Raw genomic sequence first — 20,960 nt, 5'->3', positions numbered from 1 at the left:
CTGATACACAGCGTATCAAGGAGGTAATTTTTGACTCAAGATAATTTTTAGGTGGAATAAATAATGAGAGAAGCTACACATTGATTGCTACATCAACGAGCTTCAATTCAAGGAGAATTATTTTTGAATTAAGTTTTGTATCAGAAATGCCTATGCTCAACTAAAATATTTTAGCTTGAATATGCTTGGCTTCATTTTTTCTGACTGTTATTTTCATGAAGGTCTGAATTTTGTTTTCATTACTGACAATACGGTTAATATAAGATAATCATCGATTACATTAGAAAAATACTGATATAATACACTAAGAACTCATCATATAATATTGATTAATGTTATCTAGTCTGATACAGGCTGTTAGAAATAATTGTCTGGTCAACTGGAATCTTTAGTACTAGATTTGTTCATCAACAACATTTAAATTACTAGATTCTGTAAAATAACAACATTACTAGATTCTGTAAAATAACAATAATCTTACTTCATTCTGTACAACATGAACAATAAGCTTACTGTAAATCAACAATAGCACTAGATACTGTAAATCAACAATAGTACTAGATACTGTAAATCAACAATAATACTAGATACTGTAAATCAACAATAGCACTAGATACTGTAAATCAACAATAGTACTAGATACTGTAAATCAACAATAGCACTAGATACTGTAAATCAACAATAGCACTAGATTCTGAAAATTAACAATAGTCAACAATAGCACTAGATTCTGCAAATCAACAATAGCACTAGATTCTGTAAATCAACAATAGCACTAGATACTGTAAATCACCAATAGCACTAGATTCTGTAAATCAACAATAGCACTAGATTCTGTAAATCAACAATAGCACTAGATTCTGTAAATCAACAATAGTCAACAATAGCACTAGATACTGTAAATCAACAATAGCACTAGATACTGTAAATCAACAATAGCACTAGATTCTGTAAATCAACAATAGTCAACAATAGCACTGGATTCTGCAAATCAACAATAGCACTAGATTCTGTAAATCAACAATAGCACTAGTTTCTGTAAATCAACAATAGTCAACAATAGCACTAGATTCTGCAAATCAACAATAGCACAAGATACTGTAAATCAACAATAGCACTAGCTTTTGTTAATCAACAACATCACTAGATTTTGTAAATCAACAATAGCACTAGATACTGTAAATCAACAATAGCACTAGATACTGTAAATCAACAATAGCACTAGATACTGTAAATCAACAATAGCACTAGATTCTGTAAATCAACAATAGCACTCACTATTAATGTGACTTGTTAAGTAATAACAGTGAACCACCAGTAAAAGTAAATTTCTAAGTTATCCAATAAGATAGAGTAATGTGAATGATTTGATTTTCCAGGAGGTTGTGATTCAACATTAAAAGCCCATAGTGATGGTCAGTTATTGAAAATGATCAACACAACCACAAAGAAGTATGACTATGATCTCATTGTTGTTGGTGGAGGTTCTGGTGGTTTAGCAGCAGCTAAGGTAAGACATTGTTATTGGTGAAGGCTCTGGTTGTATCAGCAGCTAAGGTAAGACATTGTTATTGGTGAAGACTCTGGTTGTATCAGCAGCTAAGGTAAGACATTGTTATTGGTGAAGACTCTGGTTGTAGCAGCAAGTAAGGTAAGACATTGTTATTGGTGAAGGCTCTGGTTGTATCAGCAGCTAAGGTAAGACATTGTTATTGGTGAAGACTCTGGTTGTATCAGCAGCTAAGGTAAGACATTGTTATTGGTGAAGACTCTGGTTGTATCAGCAGCTAAGGTAAGACATTGTTATTGGTGAAGGCTCTGGTTGTAGCAGCAAGTAAGGTAAGACATTGTTATTGGTGAAGGCTCTGGTTGTAGCATCAGCTAAGGTAAGACATTGTTATTGGTGAAGACTCTGATTGTAGCAGCAGCTAAGGTAAGACATTATTATTGGTGAAGGTTCCATTGTTTAAGAAGCATCTAAGAGACATTGTTATTGGTGGAGATTCTGGTGATTATGCGGCTGCTATGGTAAGACATTGTTGTCAGAAATTTCGGTGGCCTAGCAGCAGCTATGGCAAGACATTGTTATTGCTGCCTACAGTAAGATATGGTCACTTTTGGACCTATAAGCATAACATAAGGTAAGACATTTTGGAGAGTTTGTTCTTGGTGCTCAGATCATACATTGTTATATTGAGATGTAAGGATGCCATATTCATTGAATCTGATTATAATGTAAAAACCAAAAATTTTGTAAACCCTTATTTTTTTCTTTTCAGGAGGCTTCAAATTTTGGTAAAAAAGTTGCCTTACTTGATTTTGTGAAACCAAGTCCACAAGGAACACAATGGGGTTTAGGTGGTACTTGTGTCAATGTGGGATGTATCCCCAAAAAATTAATGCATAGGGCAGCTATATTAGGTTTGTTATTTTTCTATTTTTCTGGAACAGCTTCAAATATACGTAAAATACGTAAAATATATTATTGAAAAGCTTATTTTTTGTGTCAAAATACATTATACTTGAAGTTCTGAAAAAATCATAGTTTTCTCTTTATCTGAAATGACAGGTTTTACTATATAATGATATAGATGTATCATCTTTAAAGCTCAATTTATATCATTTGTAAACCGGAAGTTATTCCAATTGCAGAGATTAAGTTATATTCAGTTTGTAAAACAAAGGCACAGATGTATGATTTTTGTCCATTAAAAACAAAATACATTGTCATGTATGTATGCTGCATCATGGACATTGTTCAAAAGACACATTGCGTAAACAGCGATGTGACATAATTTTTGTCTCACGTGACCACACGGTTCTGATATAATTTTTTGATGAGATATTCTATGTTGATTGAGTACGTAACTCACAGGACACATCTGTTCCCAAATCATTTGTTCAGAAGTCCTAGTTTTCGAAATAATTAAGCCATGAACTGACAAATAATCTCTTTTGATATCAACTGTAATGCTTAATTTAGTATTTCAGATGATGTAATAAACATTTTATCTCTTTGTTTATAAGACATATAGAAATAGGCATAGGTAAAGAAGCACAAGATATAAGGATATACTATTTCTGACATTTATTAACTCAATGTTTCACATGCTCATACAGGCAGGCATTTCTCTTGATAACGCTGCCTGTATGAGCATGTGAAACGTTGAGTTAATAAATACAGAAATAGTATATATCCATATATCTTGTCTTCTTTATTTCATTTCTTGTTTGAGCTTAACATATAATTACTTAGATTAAGTAAGCTTAAGTAACTTTTATTGTTAATTTTTTTCATTATAGGAGAAGAGTTTTCAGATGCTAAAAGTTTTGGCTGGGATGTAAACACAGAAGGTAATATTTTTAAGTTTTATGATCAAGTTATGGAATATAACCAAAAATAGTTTTCTCTTGGTGTCAATGGGGTAATTTTTTCAAAATTATTCCTAATTATGCTGCAGTTGGTAATTATTTGCATCTGTTTTAGTTGCTTAGTCTTATGAACATTGAAATGTAATCCCTAGTTAGTAGATGTATAATAACCGCGTTTCCACTAGGAATTGTAAATTATAACCAGCTGAGTTTAACTGGTTCCCGCACGACTTTAGCCTCGAAGTCGCACATCATTTACAACTCGTGATGTACAAGACTACCGTTTCACCAGTAAGAAATGCAATAGACTGGAAAGACCAGTACGCCCCCTATAGACGAACGAGATAAAGCTGGCTTTTTGCGTTTCTACTGGTTAAGTGAAAGCCGGCATTAAGCTAGCTTTCAGTTGACCTCCGACAAATTGCTGAAAGCAAAATGAGATGTTTTCGGCAATTTGCCCAGTGGTAACACATGAAAGCTTAAAGCCAGCTTTTTCCCTCAATGGAAACACAGTTAATATCTTTGAATACATATAGATTATAACCTAATGTTTTCATCTTGTCTTATAGTCAAACATAACTGGGAAACAATGACTGCTGCTATACAGGTACATTATACTTCATTTCTTTATCAGAATTGTATAGTTGCATCGTATTGCATATTCATATTATTGTTTGGGGAAACCCATGAAAACTGGAGAACAGTCATTGTCTTTAATGGTATTTAATGTCAGTGTTATTTTCAAACATGGAAATTTAAGGTCTAACATGGCTGAGAAGACTGAAATTTGGACAGTAAACTGTGAATACTATGAACAATTCCTGGATCTGATTCCAAGGAAAAATTGACTTCTGAATATGGTATACCATGGCCTATGATGTAGAGGTATATTCTGTTTTCATCTTTTGAAAATGTAAAAAAAGATCTTATTAATATTGATATTATATGTTTGTAGGATCATATTGGTTCATTAAACTGGGGTTATAGAGTACAGTTACGTGAAAAATCTGTAAATTATATTAATGGTTATGGTGAATTTATAGAACCACATACATTGAAGGTAAAGAACATTTTATAAGACCACATAAGATGTGAAGAGTATATTGGCATCACTCATGTCCCTCTACAATTACCCTCAAATATTGAAAACACTCCAGAAGGCACAATTCTTGAGGGATTTCACAAAACATGGTATGAGTATTATTACCACCCAAGGATGAACTCATTGAAAAGCAGAAAAATATTAAATACCAGTTATTGCCCTTGGTGTTGAAAATGCATCCAATTTTTATCTAGAAAACACTCATTATTTGAAATAAAAGCTGATTGTGCGTATATTATTAGATGTAGAAGCAGAAATCATAAAAAATGCTGTAAGATGAATAAAATAACCCAAAATGTAGACGTTTTTCAAAATATTTATTTCAAAATGATATATATATGTTAATTGTATTGTAACGTTGGGACTTTTTGTTGCATATTGAAGGTGGTTGCTTACTGAAGGTGGTCACAGTAGCAGGATTCACTGTATATGGCTTTTGTCTCAAAATAAAATTGTGAAATACCCTCTATGCCCAGACTCTTGAGAACAATGATGTTTCATGTGACATTCAGTATGTTATAACTAACTATTATCGTTACCAAGGTTACCAAGAAAAATAATAAAGTTGAAGAGATAAGTGGTGAAACATTTTTAATAGCTACAGGTGAACGACCAAGATATCCTGATATTCCAGGTGCTAAGGAGTATTGTATAACCAGGTAAATATATAGAAACTCCCTGTGACCTTCAATAAATCATCTTTCCTCATTATACTAGTCAACCTAGATGTACATGGAAAGAAATAATCCATTCTGTCTAATATTCATAATTGAAGGCTAGGGTTGGCCATTTTCAGAAGGTTAATTTGATTCTCGAATATATGTACATAGTCTTCACAAATACTAGATGTACGAAAATCTCATAATTCCTTCAAACTAGAAATTTCATTCTCAATTATTATATGGTGGAGTATCTAAAAAAGATGTCATTTTAACTTTCAAACATTCCTTACACATATGGATTTGAAGGCTCAAATTTCGATGTTGAACTGTTAGTGACAAAATAATTCCTGTTTCTAAGATTAACGTAGATTGGTCAAACAGAATGGTAAACTTGCACTTGATACTGTAAGATTGAAATAACAATGGGTTGTTAATATTTTTTTCAGTGATGACCTGTTTTCATTACCATACTGTCCTGGTAGAACATTGTGTATTGGTGCATCTTATGTGTCTCTAGAATGTGCTGGATTTCTAGCAGGACTGGGTTTAGATGTGACTGTTATGGTTAGATCTATATTATTACGTGGTTTTGACCAACAAATTGCTGAATATATTGGTCAATATATGCAGTCCAAAAATGTTTTCTTCCATCGAGGTGTTGTACCAGTAAAGGTTAGCTATAAACAGAAATATTTATCTGCAATGTTGTTTGATCTTCTGTCAAGACCCTATCTGTATCATTTATAAATATGAAATTTGACTTTGGTACTTTTGCAATCAATTGAAAATGCATCATTGAAGTATAGTTGTTAAAGAGCAGTGGTTCCCAACCTTTTTCAGCCTTCATGCCGCTGGAGCAATCACCTGGAACTCTCACACCCCCAAAAATTTGTTTCATCCACATTTCCAGCTTGTGATGATGTGAGCTGCCCTCTCGACTCAAAATAATTTCATCTCTTGCATCAATTGGTCACATCCCTGACACCCTAATCTCACAACCCCAGGGGGTGAAAACACCTTAAGTTGGAAACCAGGGTTATAGAGCTTCTAGAATCCTGATAATGATCATGACATGATATTTTGAAAATCCCAATGCTATCAGGTGTCGTATATTTCAGAAACATTTGAATTCTACAAAAATATCTGAATTAAAGTAAGAAAATCAACATTAATCCTCAACTCAGGAGGTGAATTAAAGAGCTCAGTATTATCTATATATGATATTGATATTGTAGATAGAAAAATTAGAGGATGGTAATCCTGGTAAATATAAAGTAACTGGTAAAAATACTAGTACTGGAGATATTGTTGAAGAAGAATTTAACACAGTAAGTATACAGTATATTCCTGTGTATTATGAGTATTTGGGAATTGAAAATGTGATATTTTGTGTCATTTGAATGAAAGTGGTACTTCTACCAGGCAGCCAAGGGTGGCCCATCCACTTTAAAAGTTTTGCCATTTTTCATAGTGAAAGAATTGCAGAAAAATGTGAAAAACAGTCAATGCGTCAACACTAATGAGTTCTCACAACAGAAATTGGCAAGTTAAATCTATTCTGAAGTGTTAAGTTATGTCAGGGTATAGCTGTTGTAAGTTACCCGATAAATAATGAAAATTTCTTACCGTAGGATTTTAAGTGAAACTCATATTTGATTGTTTCTTAGGAAAGATAGATATGAGAAGATTTTGGACTTAAGAAGTTTACTGAAAGGGGAGACCAGATGTCACTTTTTGCAATGATTGAAGGGTTAATATTCACTGGAAAGTGGCTAATAGTTTTGAATTTGAATATCATGTATGTTTTATCTTGATTATTATAGATTTTAATAGCTATGGGAAGAGATCCATGTACAGCTGGTATAGGATTAGAAAAAATAGGCGTCAAATTAGAAAAGTAAGTATTTAAAATATTTTCTATTCATATTTATTGGTTAGATAACTTGTGACCATAGAAACTTTGAGATAATGAATAACTTGTGACAATGAATAATTTGTGACAATAGATAACTTGTGACCATAGAAACTTTGAGATAATGAATAACTTGTGACAATGAATAATTTGTGACAATAGATAACTTGTGACCATAGAAACTTTGAGATAATGAATAACTTGTGACAATGAATAATTTGTGACAATAGATAACTTGTGACCATAGAAACTTTGAGATAATGAATAACTTGTGACAATGAATAATTTGTGACAATAGATAACTTGTGACCATGGATAATTTGTGACAATAGATAACTTGTGACAATGGATAATTTGTGACAATAGATAACTTGTGACAATGAATAATTTGTGACAATAGATAACTTGTGACAATGGATAATTTGTGACAATAGATAACTTGTGACAATAGATAATTTGTGACAATAGATAACTTGTGACAATGGATAATTTGTGACAATAGATAACTTGTGACAATGGATAATTTGTGACAATAGATAACTTGTTGCAATGGATAATTTGTGACAATAGATAACTTGTTGCAATGAAAAACTTTTGAATGAATAACTTGTGACAATGAATAACTTAGGACATTGTACTTTGTCTCATTGTACTTTGTCTCATTGACTTACTTGTGATATTAAAACTTTGAATTACATTTAGCAATGAATAACTTGTTATAATAGATAACTTAGGATGATGAATAAATTGTGACAATAGACAAATGATAATGATGTATACTTTTGACAGTGAATAACTTGGGACAGTGAAAAACTTATAAATTAGAAAAAACTAATGAAAATGGATCACTAGTATAATTGTACATAGCCATTGGTAGACAACTAAGTCATTATTCCTGTTTTTTATGGAACTGGCAGACAATTCCCGTTAAAACCAAACATACTAATAAATAAATGTTAGATTTTATTTATATTCTAGTGTATTGTTTTAAACCAAGTGTGAAAGTCAAATTTACGTGGCATTGAAAGTTTCTGTAATTATTCATGTTTTACATGTTTTGTTTTCCAAGGAATGGTAAAGTTATATGTAATGATGAAGATCAAACCAATATACCTCATATTTATGCTATTGGTGATATTGCTAAAGGTCGTCCAGAACTAACACCAGTAGCTATCCAAGCTGGTCGTCTGTTAGTGAATAGATTATATAATAATTCTAAAACTCTTGTAAGTATCAGAACTCACACCAGTAGCTATCCAAGCTGGTCGTCTGTTAGTTAATAGATTATATAATAATTCTAAAACTCTTGTAAGTATCAGAACTAACACCAGTAGCTATCCAAGCTGGTCGTCTGTTAGTGAATAGATTATATAATAATTCTAAAACTCTTGTAAGTATCAGAACTAACACCAGTAGCTATCTAATCTGGTCGTCTGTTAGTGAATAGATTTTATAATGATTCTAAAACTCTTGTAAGTATCAGAACTAACACCAGTAGCTGTCTAAGCTGGTCGTCTGTAAGTTAATAGATTATATAATAATTCTAAAACTCTTGTAAGTATCAGAACTAACACTAGTTGCTATCTAAGCTGGTCGTCTGTTAGTTAATAGATTATATAATAATTCTAAAACTCTTGTAAGTAATCAGAACTAACACCAGTAGCTATCTAAGCTGGTCGTCTGTTAGTTAATAGATTATATAATAATTCTAAAACTCTTGTAAGTATCAGAACTAACACCAGTAGCTATCCAAGCTGGTCGTCTGTAAGTTAATAGATTATATAATAATTCTAAACTCTTGTAAGTATCAGAACTAACACCAGTAGCTATCCAAGCTGGTCGTCTGTTAGTTAATAGATTATATAATAATTCTAAAACTCTTGTAAGTATCAGAACTAACACCAGTAGCTATCTAAGCTGGTTGTCTGTTAGTGAATAGATTATATAATAATTCTAAAACTCTTGTAAGTATCAGAACTAACACTAGTAGCTATCTAAGCTGGTCGTCTGTTAGTTAATAGATTATATAATAATCCTAAAACCCTTGTAAGTATTAGAACTAGCACAAATTACTCTCTCCCGTTCAATGAGATTGTTTCTGTACCTAAGTGTTTACATCAAAACTAGTTGCTTATGCCGAAAGCAGGAGATTAGAGTCTATCAAATATTTTTGTGTCTCTCATGAGGGCCATTAAGAGATGATACTTTCCGATTATTGTACCCTATCCTCCCTCTGCCTGTGATGCTATCATAGTGAACTAAGGCCCCGTGTGCTATTCATGTTAAAGATCTGTAAAAATTTCAATTTCATATGAACAATGCATTGAATTTTGAATCATCATTAGCTCAAATGGGAGCAGAAAGTAGTACGTACACCCTATCATGTCTGTGAGAATCAAAATATTTAGAATTAAAGTGCCATTCTCAAATATGCTATTTGGAGCCACAGTAGCTCAGTGAGTGAGACGTTTGCTCACTAACCTGAAGATTTGGGGTTCAATTCCAACGTAAATCAAGATATATACCTTTGGATTTTCAATGTTCTCCACTCACAGTGATGCAAGTTTGAGGGACTGACATGGAAAATGGGACAATAAACTGAGGCCCTGTGCGCTACAGACTATGCATTTTAAAGATCCCATGACAGTTGGAAATCAAAATAGAGCAGGCTAATGCCGTTGTTTGTTTTTGATAAACGTAATTTGAATTTGTATATTAAATCTTATTTGACTTCTGTATTATTATTTATAATGATGTTCACTATTTTCAGTGTGATTATATTAATGTTGCTACTACTGTGTTTACACCTATAGAATATGGAGCTATAGGATATTCAGAAGAAGCTGCCATAGACAAATATGGTGCTGATAACATTGAGGTAATTATATAATGTTTAACGTGCCTACATTCTAGTTTTTTCACCCATCAACATTTCTTGTAGAAGCAAATTAGGTCACGTTTTTTATCTGATGTTTTTGTTGTTTGTTTGTTTTTGTACCAACAAGATGTTTGACAAGTGCAAATTTTGGTATGATTTGACAAATATTGAGAATGTTTTTAAGATAGGTTCACTTATTTAAAATGTAAGAAAATGAATTACTTATATGAATAGAAAGTAGAGGTGATCTAATGACTTGAAAATATTCAAGTTTGTCTCACATGTCCATAATTAATTCAAAATTAGCTAAATTAGACGAAAGTTACCAGCAAAATTCCAATGAGTGACCAATCAAGAAAGCTCAAAAAGTCTTTTTTGTTTATCCAGACTGTACATAAATGGACATTTATGATTGGTCAAAACTCTTAATTATATGCAATAAGAACATAATAATATGATTAAGAATACATGATAATTCATTAGAAACACCAATTAATCAAATAGTTTGCTTAATTTGACACTAAAAAATAACGAAACCCATCTTTAGCTTTTGATGTACAGAGCATATAAGTGGCTTTGGAAATCAATGTTCAAAAGATTCGATATGTTCGACACATTAATTGAGTAACATCCCTTGACATGCTGAAAATTTATTGGCTAATTCGGTGTATCTTGCTTGTCAATGGAATGGTGTACTATTTATAAAAATGCCATTTGCAATCCATGTTTTATATATCCTAAAAAAAAAACAAATCCATGTGACAATTATTAAAATTTAAAACCATTAATATAGATTGTCTATAGCCATCATATTCTATTTTTAGGTTTATCATTCCAATTTCATGCCTTTAGAATGGACAGTACCACATAGAGAAGAAAATGTCTGCTATGCCAAACTAGTGTGTTTAAAAACAGAAAAGGTATAAAAATCTAGATGACTTTAGTTTCATTTTAATATTGATACTTCTGTTTGGGTTGCATGGATAGTTCAGTGGGATACTACTCACTTACCTGGAGGTCCAGGTTCATTCTGGGTCCTCTTCCAGGACAAACTCTTTTCCTAAGTTTGTAATTTTACATTAAGAAAGACCATACTTATAAAAAAATTTAATTGTTAGATTTTTGATGTGGAACAATGCCTTGGCTTCCCTTGCTGCTGATGCTGATAGGAGTGGCTAACATAGAAACAGCAACTAGTATTTCTGATGAGATAATAAATTGAGGTGCTCCTTAATGTGCTTCTTAAACATCCCTCAATAATTAAAAGGTCTTGTAACGTCTTTGACTTGACTAGTCTTAGATAATCTAGCTTAACAGAAGAAAGCTGTCTCTAAAAGCTGGAAAAAGAAAAGTAATGTAATAATTGGGTAAAAAAAATTTATAGTAGTTTGAAGCTCATTTCTTCTCTTATTACAGGAAAGAGTTGTAGGTTTCCATGTGTTAGGACCTAATGCTGGAGAGATAACACAAGGTTATTCTATAGCTATGAGAAAAGGGGCTACTAAAGAAGATTTTGATATGACTATAGGTATACATCCAACATGCTCTGAGGTAATATATCATCAATTTTAAAGGGACAGGTTTGCCTTTTTGTTGATTTTAGTCTGGAATATATCTGAATACTCAGATGATGGGTATCACAGAGTCAACTTATGTAATGAAACTGACGGTGAAGTTATTTTTTGAAAAATCTATAACCAATTGAATTTCATGAGGTTCTTGTTCAAGTATTGCTCCCTGTATAGACATTGATAGAAAACATAAAATTTACAATAACCCTTACTATTTTGAAAACTGCAAAAAGGGTTTTGGTCCAAATTCACACTCTAACTCAGAGTAACACAGATATAAATTCCAAGATTCATAACTTCAAGAGTTGTTTAGTCATGGAGCATGTCATTAAATGAAACAATATGTATGTGGATCCTCCAAAATTTATTTGTTGGAAAGGGACGGCACTTACAGTATATGTATCTTTAACCACATTATAGGATTGTATTCAGTTGTACTGCAGTTGTGGCGAAATTTACCTCATTGCACACTGCATGTCATTTCCCATTATATGCACCTAGAAAATAAAAAATAAGATGTAACTCTACTGTAGTCTGAACAATTACAAATCAGTACTAGTTATCTCCCTTGTAGCAAGTCAGGTAGATGCCACTACACTTATTCTTAATTCGATGCTGGTTATAAAGTATATTTATCATATAAGGCTAATATTATGTTTATTTAAGAATTAAACGTTGGTCTGACTGGCATTATCATTGTGTAAACGTAGTTGATCACCTGACAAACTGAAAAAGTCATATATGTATGTTTGTGTTGTGATCAACTGCGTTTACACACAAATAATACTAGTGAGATCAACATTTAATTCTTATATTTATATTCAGATACTTTTATTAACACAATTTTCATTGTTTTATATGATCTGTTCTTTGAATTTGCCACAAAAATTGTGTTGTTTATTCCTTTTGAACACAATGTTTCATTACACATAAGGTAACGTTCTCAAGTGATGTCATTTCCTGTATGTGTAATGAAACGACATCACTTGAGAACGTTACCTGCATGTGTAATGAACGTCATCACTTGAGAACGTTACTTGCATGTGTAATGAACATCATCACTTGAGAACTTTACCTGTATGTGTAATGAACGTCATCACTTGAGCTTGAGAACAATACCTGTATGTGTAATGAACGACATCACTTGAGAACATTACTTGTATGTGTAATGAAACGACATCACTTGAGAACATTACCTGTATGTGTAATGAACGTCATCACTTGAGAACGTTACCTGTATGTGTAATGAACGTCATCACTTGAGAACGTTACCTGTATGTGTAATGAACGTCATCACTTGAGAACGTTACCTGTATGTGTAATGAACGTCATCACTTGAGAACGTTACCTGTATGTGTAATGAACGTCATCACTTGAGAACGTTACCTGTATGTGTAATGAACGTCATCACTTGAGAACGTTACCTGTATGTGTAATGAACGTCATCACTTGAGAACGTTACCTGTATGTGTAATGAACGTCATCACTTGAGAACGTTACCTGTATGTGTAATGAACGTCATCACTTGAGAACGTTACCTGTATGTGTAATGAAAGTCATCACTTGAGAACGTTACCTGTATGTATAATGAAACATTGTGTTCAAAAGGAATAAAGAATCCATAACAATTGTTGTTTTGTTATGTGCAATGATACTTGTAAATGTCTTAACAAGGATTATATTTGATTTAATTTCAGATATTTACCACGTTAAATATAACGAAGAGTAGTGGTGAAGATACAGCTGTAGCTGGTTGCTGAGGTTAATTTCCCTATTGTTAATAGTCTAGAAACCTGGTACTAATTATTATATTTTTCAAATTTGGGATAAAAATTAGGATACATCATTCCTTCCTGTGAAAACTATCAAAATGTACTATAAATTTCACAAAAATATCAATGTACACGTTATCAAAAGTTACATGTTTTTGTGAAAAACATCAGATTTACTTAAAGTCTTGATAAAATGTCAAAATTCTTGGAAAAATATTATATTTTATGCTATTCTGAATAATATGTTCTGTGTTATCCCAGTGAAAATAAAAATTTGTTTAATCCGGTGAAAAATTAGAAATCCGCATTCCCGAAAAATTTGTACCAGGTTTTAGGTTATACAATAGGGTTATAAGACCAATATTACATGTAAAAGACTGGTGTACTATAAGATAAAGTAGTACTATATGACAGAATTGATCAGAAACCTATACATAGGGTGAATAATTCTTGATAATACCTTGTCTAATACATGTCTTTAATAGTTTTCATACAATTTTATTTTTTACATATATTATATCAGTGAACTTTCTGATATAACTGATCATTTGGAATGGTTTTGATTTATAGTGATGGGTTTCAAGACTGTTTAATAGAAACCTGAAACATGTTGTTACTTGAGTGCAATCTTCGGACAACTGACCTATTTCAGCCTAATTTGTTCCAATTTTTTTTTTTTTTTAGTTGGGGACTAGTTAAATTTATTATTACATTATTCTGTTACACTTTTTGAATTTTTCAAGGTATAGTTGGATTTGGCAAAAAAATTACAAGTATAAATTTTTAGAACCGTTTTAGAACATATTTATTTTATTAAATTCACACTTTCCCAAACTTCTACTTGAAATGAACTCGTATGAAAACTATTATAATACTATCATTTAGCTTTTACTTGTTAGTTTCAATAAAAAGAAAGTTGAGTTGATAACAAATTGTTAGCATGCTATGTGAAAAATAAGTTTGAAATTCCTTGTAATCATTGAAACTAACAAGTGAAATAGCTAGTAATTTTGTAGTGTATATTTTTGAGATATTAGAATACTTATGATAACTGATATTTTTCTAATGAAAATGATTTTATCATTATGTTTTTTTTTTTGTAAAAATTGTCTTATATTGTGCACATAATGCCTTTAACTCAATTTTCCTGAGTTTTGTGATATTTTTTGTGTACAAAAGTTGATTAGGTAGTTTGATGGTGGCCTTATTCTCTAAGACCTAACTTAAAATGAATTTAAAATTTTAAGAAATACAGTAATCTGATTGGATAATAAAACTGAATTTAAAATCAATCTTAGTGATTGACCAATCAGATGACTGGAACACTAAAATCATCTTAAGTTAAGTTTTCAAGAATATGGCCCCAGTTTTTCAATTTTTCTATTAAATAGTTGAATTCTGTATTTATGTACAGACAATAATTGCATTGATATTCTGTTTTGTTCATATATCTTCTGTTTGCTCTATTGAGATGAAAATCATGGGCTACCAATCAAATCAAAAGGTAATGTAACATGAGTAGCGCTCGATTGGAATGTACTGAACAGGCTCCGTCTGTTCCAATTCTGATCCGAATCCAACAGTATGAAAGTGGATGCGTTCTGAACGCTGTTCCAGCTTGTTTTTTTTTTTTAACTTTGATTACTTAAATCCCGTGCGGAACTCGCCAATCGAGCAGCCCCATGGGGTAAGGTAGGAAATTGTCATAAATCATAACTAAAGTGCCGTAACGTAAGGCAAATCAGACGAATTCGACGTAAAATTATATATTTTGTTTAAAAATGTGGTATCCTCTAAATATATCATGTTTTCGATGGTGGTTACCGTTGCGATAAAATACATAATTGATTTCAAAGACAACAGAATTTTTGCCTCATTGAAACATGACCTAGCCCTGAACTATGCATTGATAGCCATGTCCATGAAAGAAACCTTCAATAATATTGTTCGAATTTGTATGTATTCATGCAAAGATATTTCTGCCTGACCTAGGTCGTTTTCAAATATAAGTTAAGAACAGTTTTATGGAACAACAATCACTGGTTAAAGTTTTATGCAACGTTTCGATTTGTTTCCCCTGTCGTCCTCGGGTACAGAATGACAAAAATGTATATGTAGTTGCCTATCACTTTTCATCTTTTTATCATTCCCTGTATGAAGATGACGGGGGAAATAGGTCGAAACGTTGTATAAACTTGAAGTTAAGTGGGTAGATGAAGTTCGTATTACATACGTCTGGTTTGTTTAATTTCAATATTTATTCCACCCCAAAACAAAATAAACTGATCTTGTCTATGCTTGGAAACGTCACTGGACGTGCGTGATACCTTTGTCTAACAATTAGTGCTAGAAATTTAATGTTAGTGTTTGTTTATGATTAGTTGTTAAGAAATAAATCGGGTATAAAAATCACCCATAGTTTCAATTTGAAGCTCTCGAATAAAAATGTTAGCGAAAATTGCCGTCGCTTCTTCCTGTCCATCAGTCCGTCAATATGTTTTCGTAATATGTTTGAAACCTTAGATTTCATCTGATTTTCATGAATCCCGCCGGAAACGTGTAATGTAGAATCAAAGCTGCCGCAATTTTATAATATTTAATGCAGAAAAAAAAAAACTTTAATGGTTATGAGTTATTGCCCTTGACTCCATAAAAAAACTCACAAAAATCAAACATTATTTGAAGGTTTATCTTTTATTAGAAATCAAATCTGTTTTTTTTTCTCAAATTTCATGAGTAGGTAGAACGATTGAAAAAGATAATTAGAAAAATCTTCATGTTGATTTCAACGGATCCAAATCATATCGTCTTTATCAATTCTGCATCTGAACTTTATTGACCATCTGGATTTGACGTTTGTGTTTGATCAGGGGTTTTCAATCTTTTTCCTGCCATTACCACTTTAGAATCGATTGCTTTGCCCTTTTTGTCCCTATTGCTCCTACCTCCCCCTCCAGAGTAGCCAGATTTTTAATTTAGTCTGCCCCACCGCCACTGATATTTGGATGGGAAATTACAGAGCTGTATCACTTTAAAATATGAGTGATATTAGAGGGAATGGTAAATGATTTTGAGGTGATGACGTCATGGTACCAGGTAAAACTGAGGTGCAGTGTAATAGAGAATCAGATAGTTCTTGTACACGGTTCCTAATATACCTCAGTACAACACACTATTGTAGTTAACCAACGTCTTCATTAGGCTTCTACAGACAGACAGCATTGTTGCCTCGCCAATATGGTAAGTATTACTTACTTTATCAACGGGAGAAATTTTTAGTTAAAGGGATTGTAAAGAGGTTTTTAAACTTTTTATGTGTATTGGGGGTAATAGTAGCATCAATTTGCACCATTCCAAATTTCAACTAGAGGCACTAATAGTATCAATTTGAACCATTCCAATTGTCAATCAGACGTCTGTGGTTCCAGCAATTCCACTTAATATAAGAGTGTTTTTTATACGCCCACATCTATATATAGTCGGCACCCCTGTCCGTCCGTCAACATTTGCTTGTAAACGCTCTAAAAACTAGATTTTTTGATGGAATCAAATGAAATTCGGTATGTGTATACATATTCACAAAACAAAGATCAAATTCGAATTTGAGCTATTTTCGACCGTTAGAAGCAGTGTTATTGCTCTTGCCCCAAAATCTTGAATATTTACCATCCGCATGCCGTGGTGGGCGTATATGGCTGTGGTCTACTATCTTTATTTATGACGTCATTGTTGCATAAGCTCTTACATGATAATTATTATTAACAGCGTTTTGAAATATTGACGTCAAAAAATGCTAAGTTTGAGTAGAATCGTGAGATTCACCGATTGAAAATTGGAATGGTGCAAATTGATCCTATTAATGCTTCTGACGGAAATGACAAGTTTAGCAAGTTTACACTTCCTTAAAGAGATTCGCCTTTCCGATTTCACATAACTTGTGGTCCCAGCAAATAATTTGGATTAGATGGTTTTTGATTAGACGCCCATTATCCGATTGTTTTTTGTTTTTATTATTTGCAGGAACCTTGAGCATCGGATGATTAATCTTAATCCTTCCAAAGAGTATATTAGTGAACTTAAATTCCAGCTATCATTAACACTTTTTAAAATGAAAAATCGACTTCGCTTGCAATTCGATTAATTTGCCTCGTTGAGATTTTTTAACAGCTATTGGACTATATTCCTTATATAGGGTAAAATCTTAAAAATTAACAAGCAAAAATGTAAAAGGATTTAAAAAAGGAAAATTTGAAATCTGAGATTTAAAAAAGAAATCTAGTCTATACTTTTACCTCTCATCAACTAGTGCATCTCTTATGCTTTTTGGATATAAGAAATTTCCTCATCTTGACAGAAGATAAAGTTAAAATTTGACATCACAGTACGACAAACGTAAAAAAAAAAAACAAAGATTCTAATAAAGAACATATTAGACTACTAACTGTTTATAATATTGTTTATAAAACTCCATATTGCAGATCTCAAACCATCTTACTATTTTATTCTTCTATCAAACAAGGTGAAGCACGTGTCATAACGATAAGAATATCAGAAAAACAGATATATCGAAGCTATCAGTAGATTTCAAGTGAATATTTCATTGTTGAGTTCTAGTGGCGTGGGCGGGGGGTGAGGGACGGGTATGAAATCTCACCCTAAAAACTTTTTGAGATGCCATTTCGCATTGCAGCGTTATGTTTTCAATAAGTTTAAAAAACCTCTTTACACTCTTTACACAAGGGGAAGCTTTCAGTAGATTCCAAGAGAATATTCTATTGTTGAGTTCTAAAGGTATGGGTGGGAAGAGAGAGGAAGGGGTCGGCAAAATCACCCTAAAAACGTCATGATATGATTCTTCGCATTGCAATATTAGACTTTCTAAACACAAAGCCGTAATTTAAAGGATACAAAAAATATACTTCAACGCCCATTTTCACAGAGCCGTATATATCTCTTTATTACGAACTTCGCCTTATACCCGGGCTTCAATAGCCAGAAGTATCAAAATGCAGCGATTTGATTGGATTATACGCCAGCGTTTACAGATAGGCTTATTGTTTACAGATCTTCTATCAAGTACTTTGATTGGCTTTTTTTTCGCTAACTTTCAACGAAATCCCCGCATTTATAATTGTTAGTGATACATGAATAGTAGCTATTGTAGTCAAGGTATAAGACGAGGCCCGTAAAATGACATTGTGCAGATGTCCAACGCCATTCTTCAACGTATTTCTTTCTAGGAATCATCCCAGTTCACATTATCGCTACATATTTCTCACGTAGGCTACATATGAAATATTCACAGATAAACAGCTCACCTGGTAAGGTCCGTTCAAGTACCTTTATCACTTTTTAGAATGTGATAATTAAGTGATAAAAGAATGTTGCAATCAAGTAAATTGACGTTATGTGTAATTAATTGATAATTGATATTTTCACCTACCAGATGTTATATTATCATGAAAGGCTACGTATATATGATTCAACAATGAACAATATTTTAGTCGAGACGCTTCAATATGGTCACAAGGTAATATTGTGGAAGGTAATCACTGAGCTGTACAATTTGCCTTGTGATCATTTCACCTGTATTTCTGTGACCTTTGTCAACGTTACGAAATTGCTGAGACAAAATTTTAATTTTCCATCAATTTACTTTGACAAAATTTCAAATTTTCGTGATACCAATTTACCTTCATTCTTTAAACTGACTGAATTGATACCTAACATGGAAATGAAATGAATGGAGTTTTACGTCCTACTTTTCTGACCTAACATGGAGGTTTCCTTAGAAAATACTAGAAACTTAGTAAAGGTGCATAGCGATTATCATTTTTGTATGGTTGCTAATAATGAAAGTGGTCATGAGTACCGAACGCAACTTGCATGAGAGTGGCGTTCGAAACTAATGACCGCCATTCTTATTCGAAACTGGTCATGTAACTTTAAATGTAATATAACTGCGAATGGTGAAAACTTCGACACTAGTTCTTTCATGGAGGGCAATCACCCTTTCATTTGATATCACTAAGCTGAACGTTATTGCCTAGATTGTATATTTTCAGACTAAAATATGCCTCATTTTTTGTGTCTGATTGTTTAAACAGACTGTTATCTCTATCTTTAAACCCAGATGTTTGTCTAAATTGCTGCCATACACACGCACATGCTTCTTTACTTTTTTTTCACATTCAACTTTGGTTTAAACATCTCATATTACGTTTTCCATCTCAAATTCTTCACCAATACTCATATATATGTTTTTACCTGTATATTGTTAAGTCATTCTGACCCAATACATGAATAATTCCCCCCTACTGCGTAGCAACTTACCTACATCTACACTAACGGAGAACTTTCTCAATGACTGTTCTTGGCTGTAATGCTAGGAGTGCTAGAGTTTAAAAAGAAAAGGTCGATATGGGAAATAGATTATTGATATACTTTAGAGGTGTGTTTTTCAACTGTTTTAATATGATAAGAACGTAGGAATATTGCACATATATTAACATAGATCAGATTCTGTGGAAAACCGGTCACGCCCATTTACTACCCTCTAGGTTGGGGGCATCTGAGCACTTCGACTGTCCTTTTGGACAATAGAGACACTAAATGTGGTGGGGGATTAGGGGGCCTAACGCCATTTTGCAGCAAAGGTAGAATAATTTGTTCATTTATCCAGGTACGAGGGGAGGGGTTGCCTTGCACCACCACAACCCCAAGCCCCCCTGGCCCCCACAGATACGCCACTGGACTTACGCTTTTATTAGATTGAAGAAAATCCAGATGTCGGTATTTAATTCTTATATACGATACCTAAAATTGGGCCCTTTGAGCTGTCAGGTGAATAAACGACTGTATCTCTTTAAATCTCGTCTAAAGAGAAGCCCAGGTAGTGAACAGATACAAGTTCTTGGTGGGATTTTCTTTTTTTTTTAATTCTGATATCATATAACTACCGATGTAGCCTATCAATGATAACAATAATATCGTATGCGTTTCTTTCCTTGCATTTCTAGGGAGCCGTGATGGCTCAGTGAGTAAGAAGCTTTCTAACCTGAAGGCTCACGTTTCAATTTCGGTACACGTAGTAGAGATTTTTGGATTTCTCAACCAGGTTTTCCTTGATGCAAGTCTGTTATGGTAAAATCGTCCTGTCGTTTGGATTTGATAATAATCTGAGGCCCCATGTGTTACAGGCTGTTCAAGTTAAAGATACTCCAGTAACAGTAGGTTAATGCCGCTGTCCGGGCGAAATTAACCTCATTTCACACTGCATGGGATTGTTATGTCATTTCATTTCAGAGAGAGTGTATATCTATCCATGTTGTTATTATATCATTTCAGAGAGAGTGTATATCTATCCATGTTGTTATGTCATTTCAGAGAGAGTGTATATCTATCCATGTTGGTCAAGCTGGTGTTCAGATCGGTAATGCCTGTTGGGAGTTGTACTGTTTAGAACACAATATACACCCTGATGGCAATATGGAATATGAGAAGATGATGATGTCTAATGGTGATGAATCGTTTAATACATTCTTCAGTGAAACTAGCCATGGTAAACATGTTCCACGAGCCGTCTATATTGATCTAGAAGCCAATGTTGTAGGTGAGTATGGACGTATCTAGAAAATGCCTGAGGGGAAGGCTACAAATTAGAGGTGCCCATCTCCCCCCCCCCCCCCCCC

At 33.0% G+C, this 20,960-nt stretch overlaps 1 protein-coding gene across 1 annotated transcript in view; it reads left to right on the top strand.

Moving 5' to 3' along the window:
* Positions 1 to 13,257, top strand: part of LOTGIDRAFT_235910 (hypothetical protein) — a gene marked incomplete at its 3' end in the record, with an annotated part of 25,912 nt that extends 12,655 nt beyond the window's left edge. Inside the window, exons 5-17 of the mRNA XM_009065903.1 lie at positions 2,280 to 2,421; positions 3,304 to 3,354; positions 3,942 to 3,979; positions 4,328 to 4,432; positions 5,018 to 5,133; positions 5,583 to 5,808; positions 6,372 to 6,464; positions 6,960 to 7,033; positions 8,118 to 8,274; positions 9,819 to 9,926; positions 10,751 to 10,846; positions 11,343 to 11,477; positions 13,195 to 13,257. Coding sequence (XP_009064151.1) covers positions 2,280 to 2,421; positions 3,304 to 3,354; positions 3,942 to 3,979; positions 4,328 to 4,432; positions 5,018 to 5,133; positions 5,583 to 5,808; positions 6,372 to 6,464; positions 6,960 to 7,033; positions 8,118 to 8,274; positions 9,819 to 9,926; positions 10,751 to 10,846; positions 11,343 to 11,477; positions 13,195 to 13,257 — 1,404 coding nt within the window. The remainder of the gene's footprint in view (positions 1 to 2,279; positions 2,422 to 3,303; positions 3,355 to 3,941; positions 3,980 to 4,327; positions 4,433 to 5,017; positions 5,134 to 5,582; positions 5,809 to 6,371; positions 6,465 to 6,959; positions 7,034 to 8,117; positions 8,275 to 9,818; positions 9,927 to 10,750; positions 10,847 to 11,342; positions 11,478 to 13,194) is intronic.
* Positions 13,258 to 20,960: the final 7,703 nt, after the last annotated feature.

This window comes from Lottia gigantea, assembly GCF_000327385.1.
Source record: "Lottia gigantea unplaced genomic scaffold LOTGIsca_71, whole genome shotgun sequence".
NCBI lineage: Eukaryota > Metazoa > Mollusca > Gastropoda > Lottiidae > Lottia > Lottia gigantea.
This window is presented reverse-complemented; position numbering and strand designations above follow the sequence as displayed.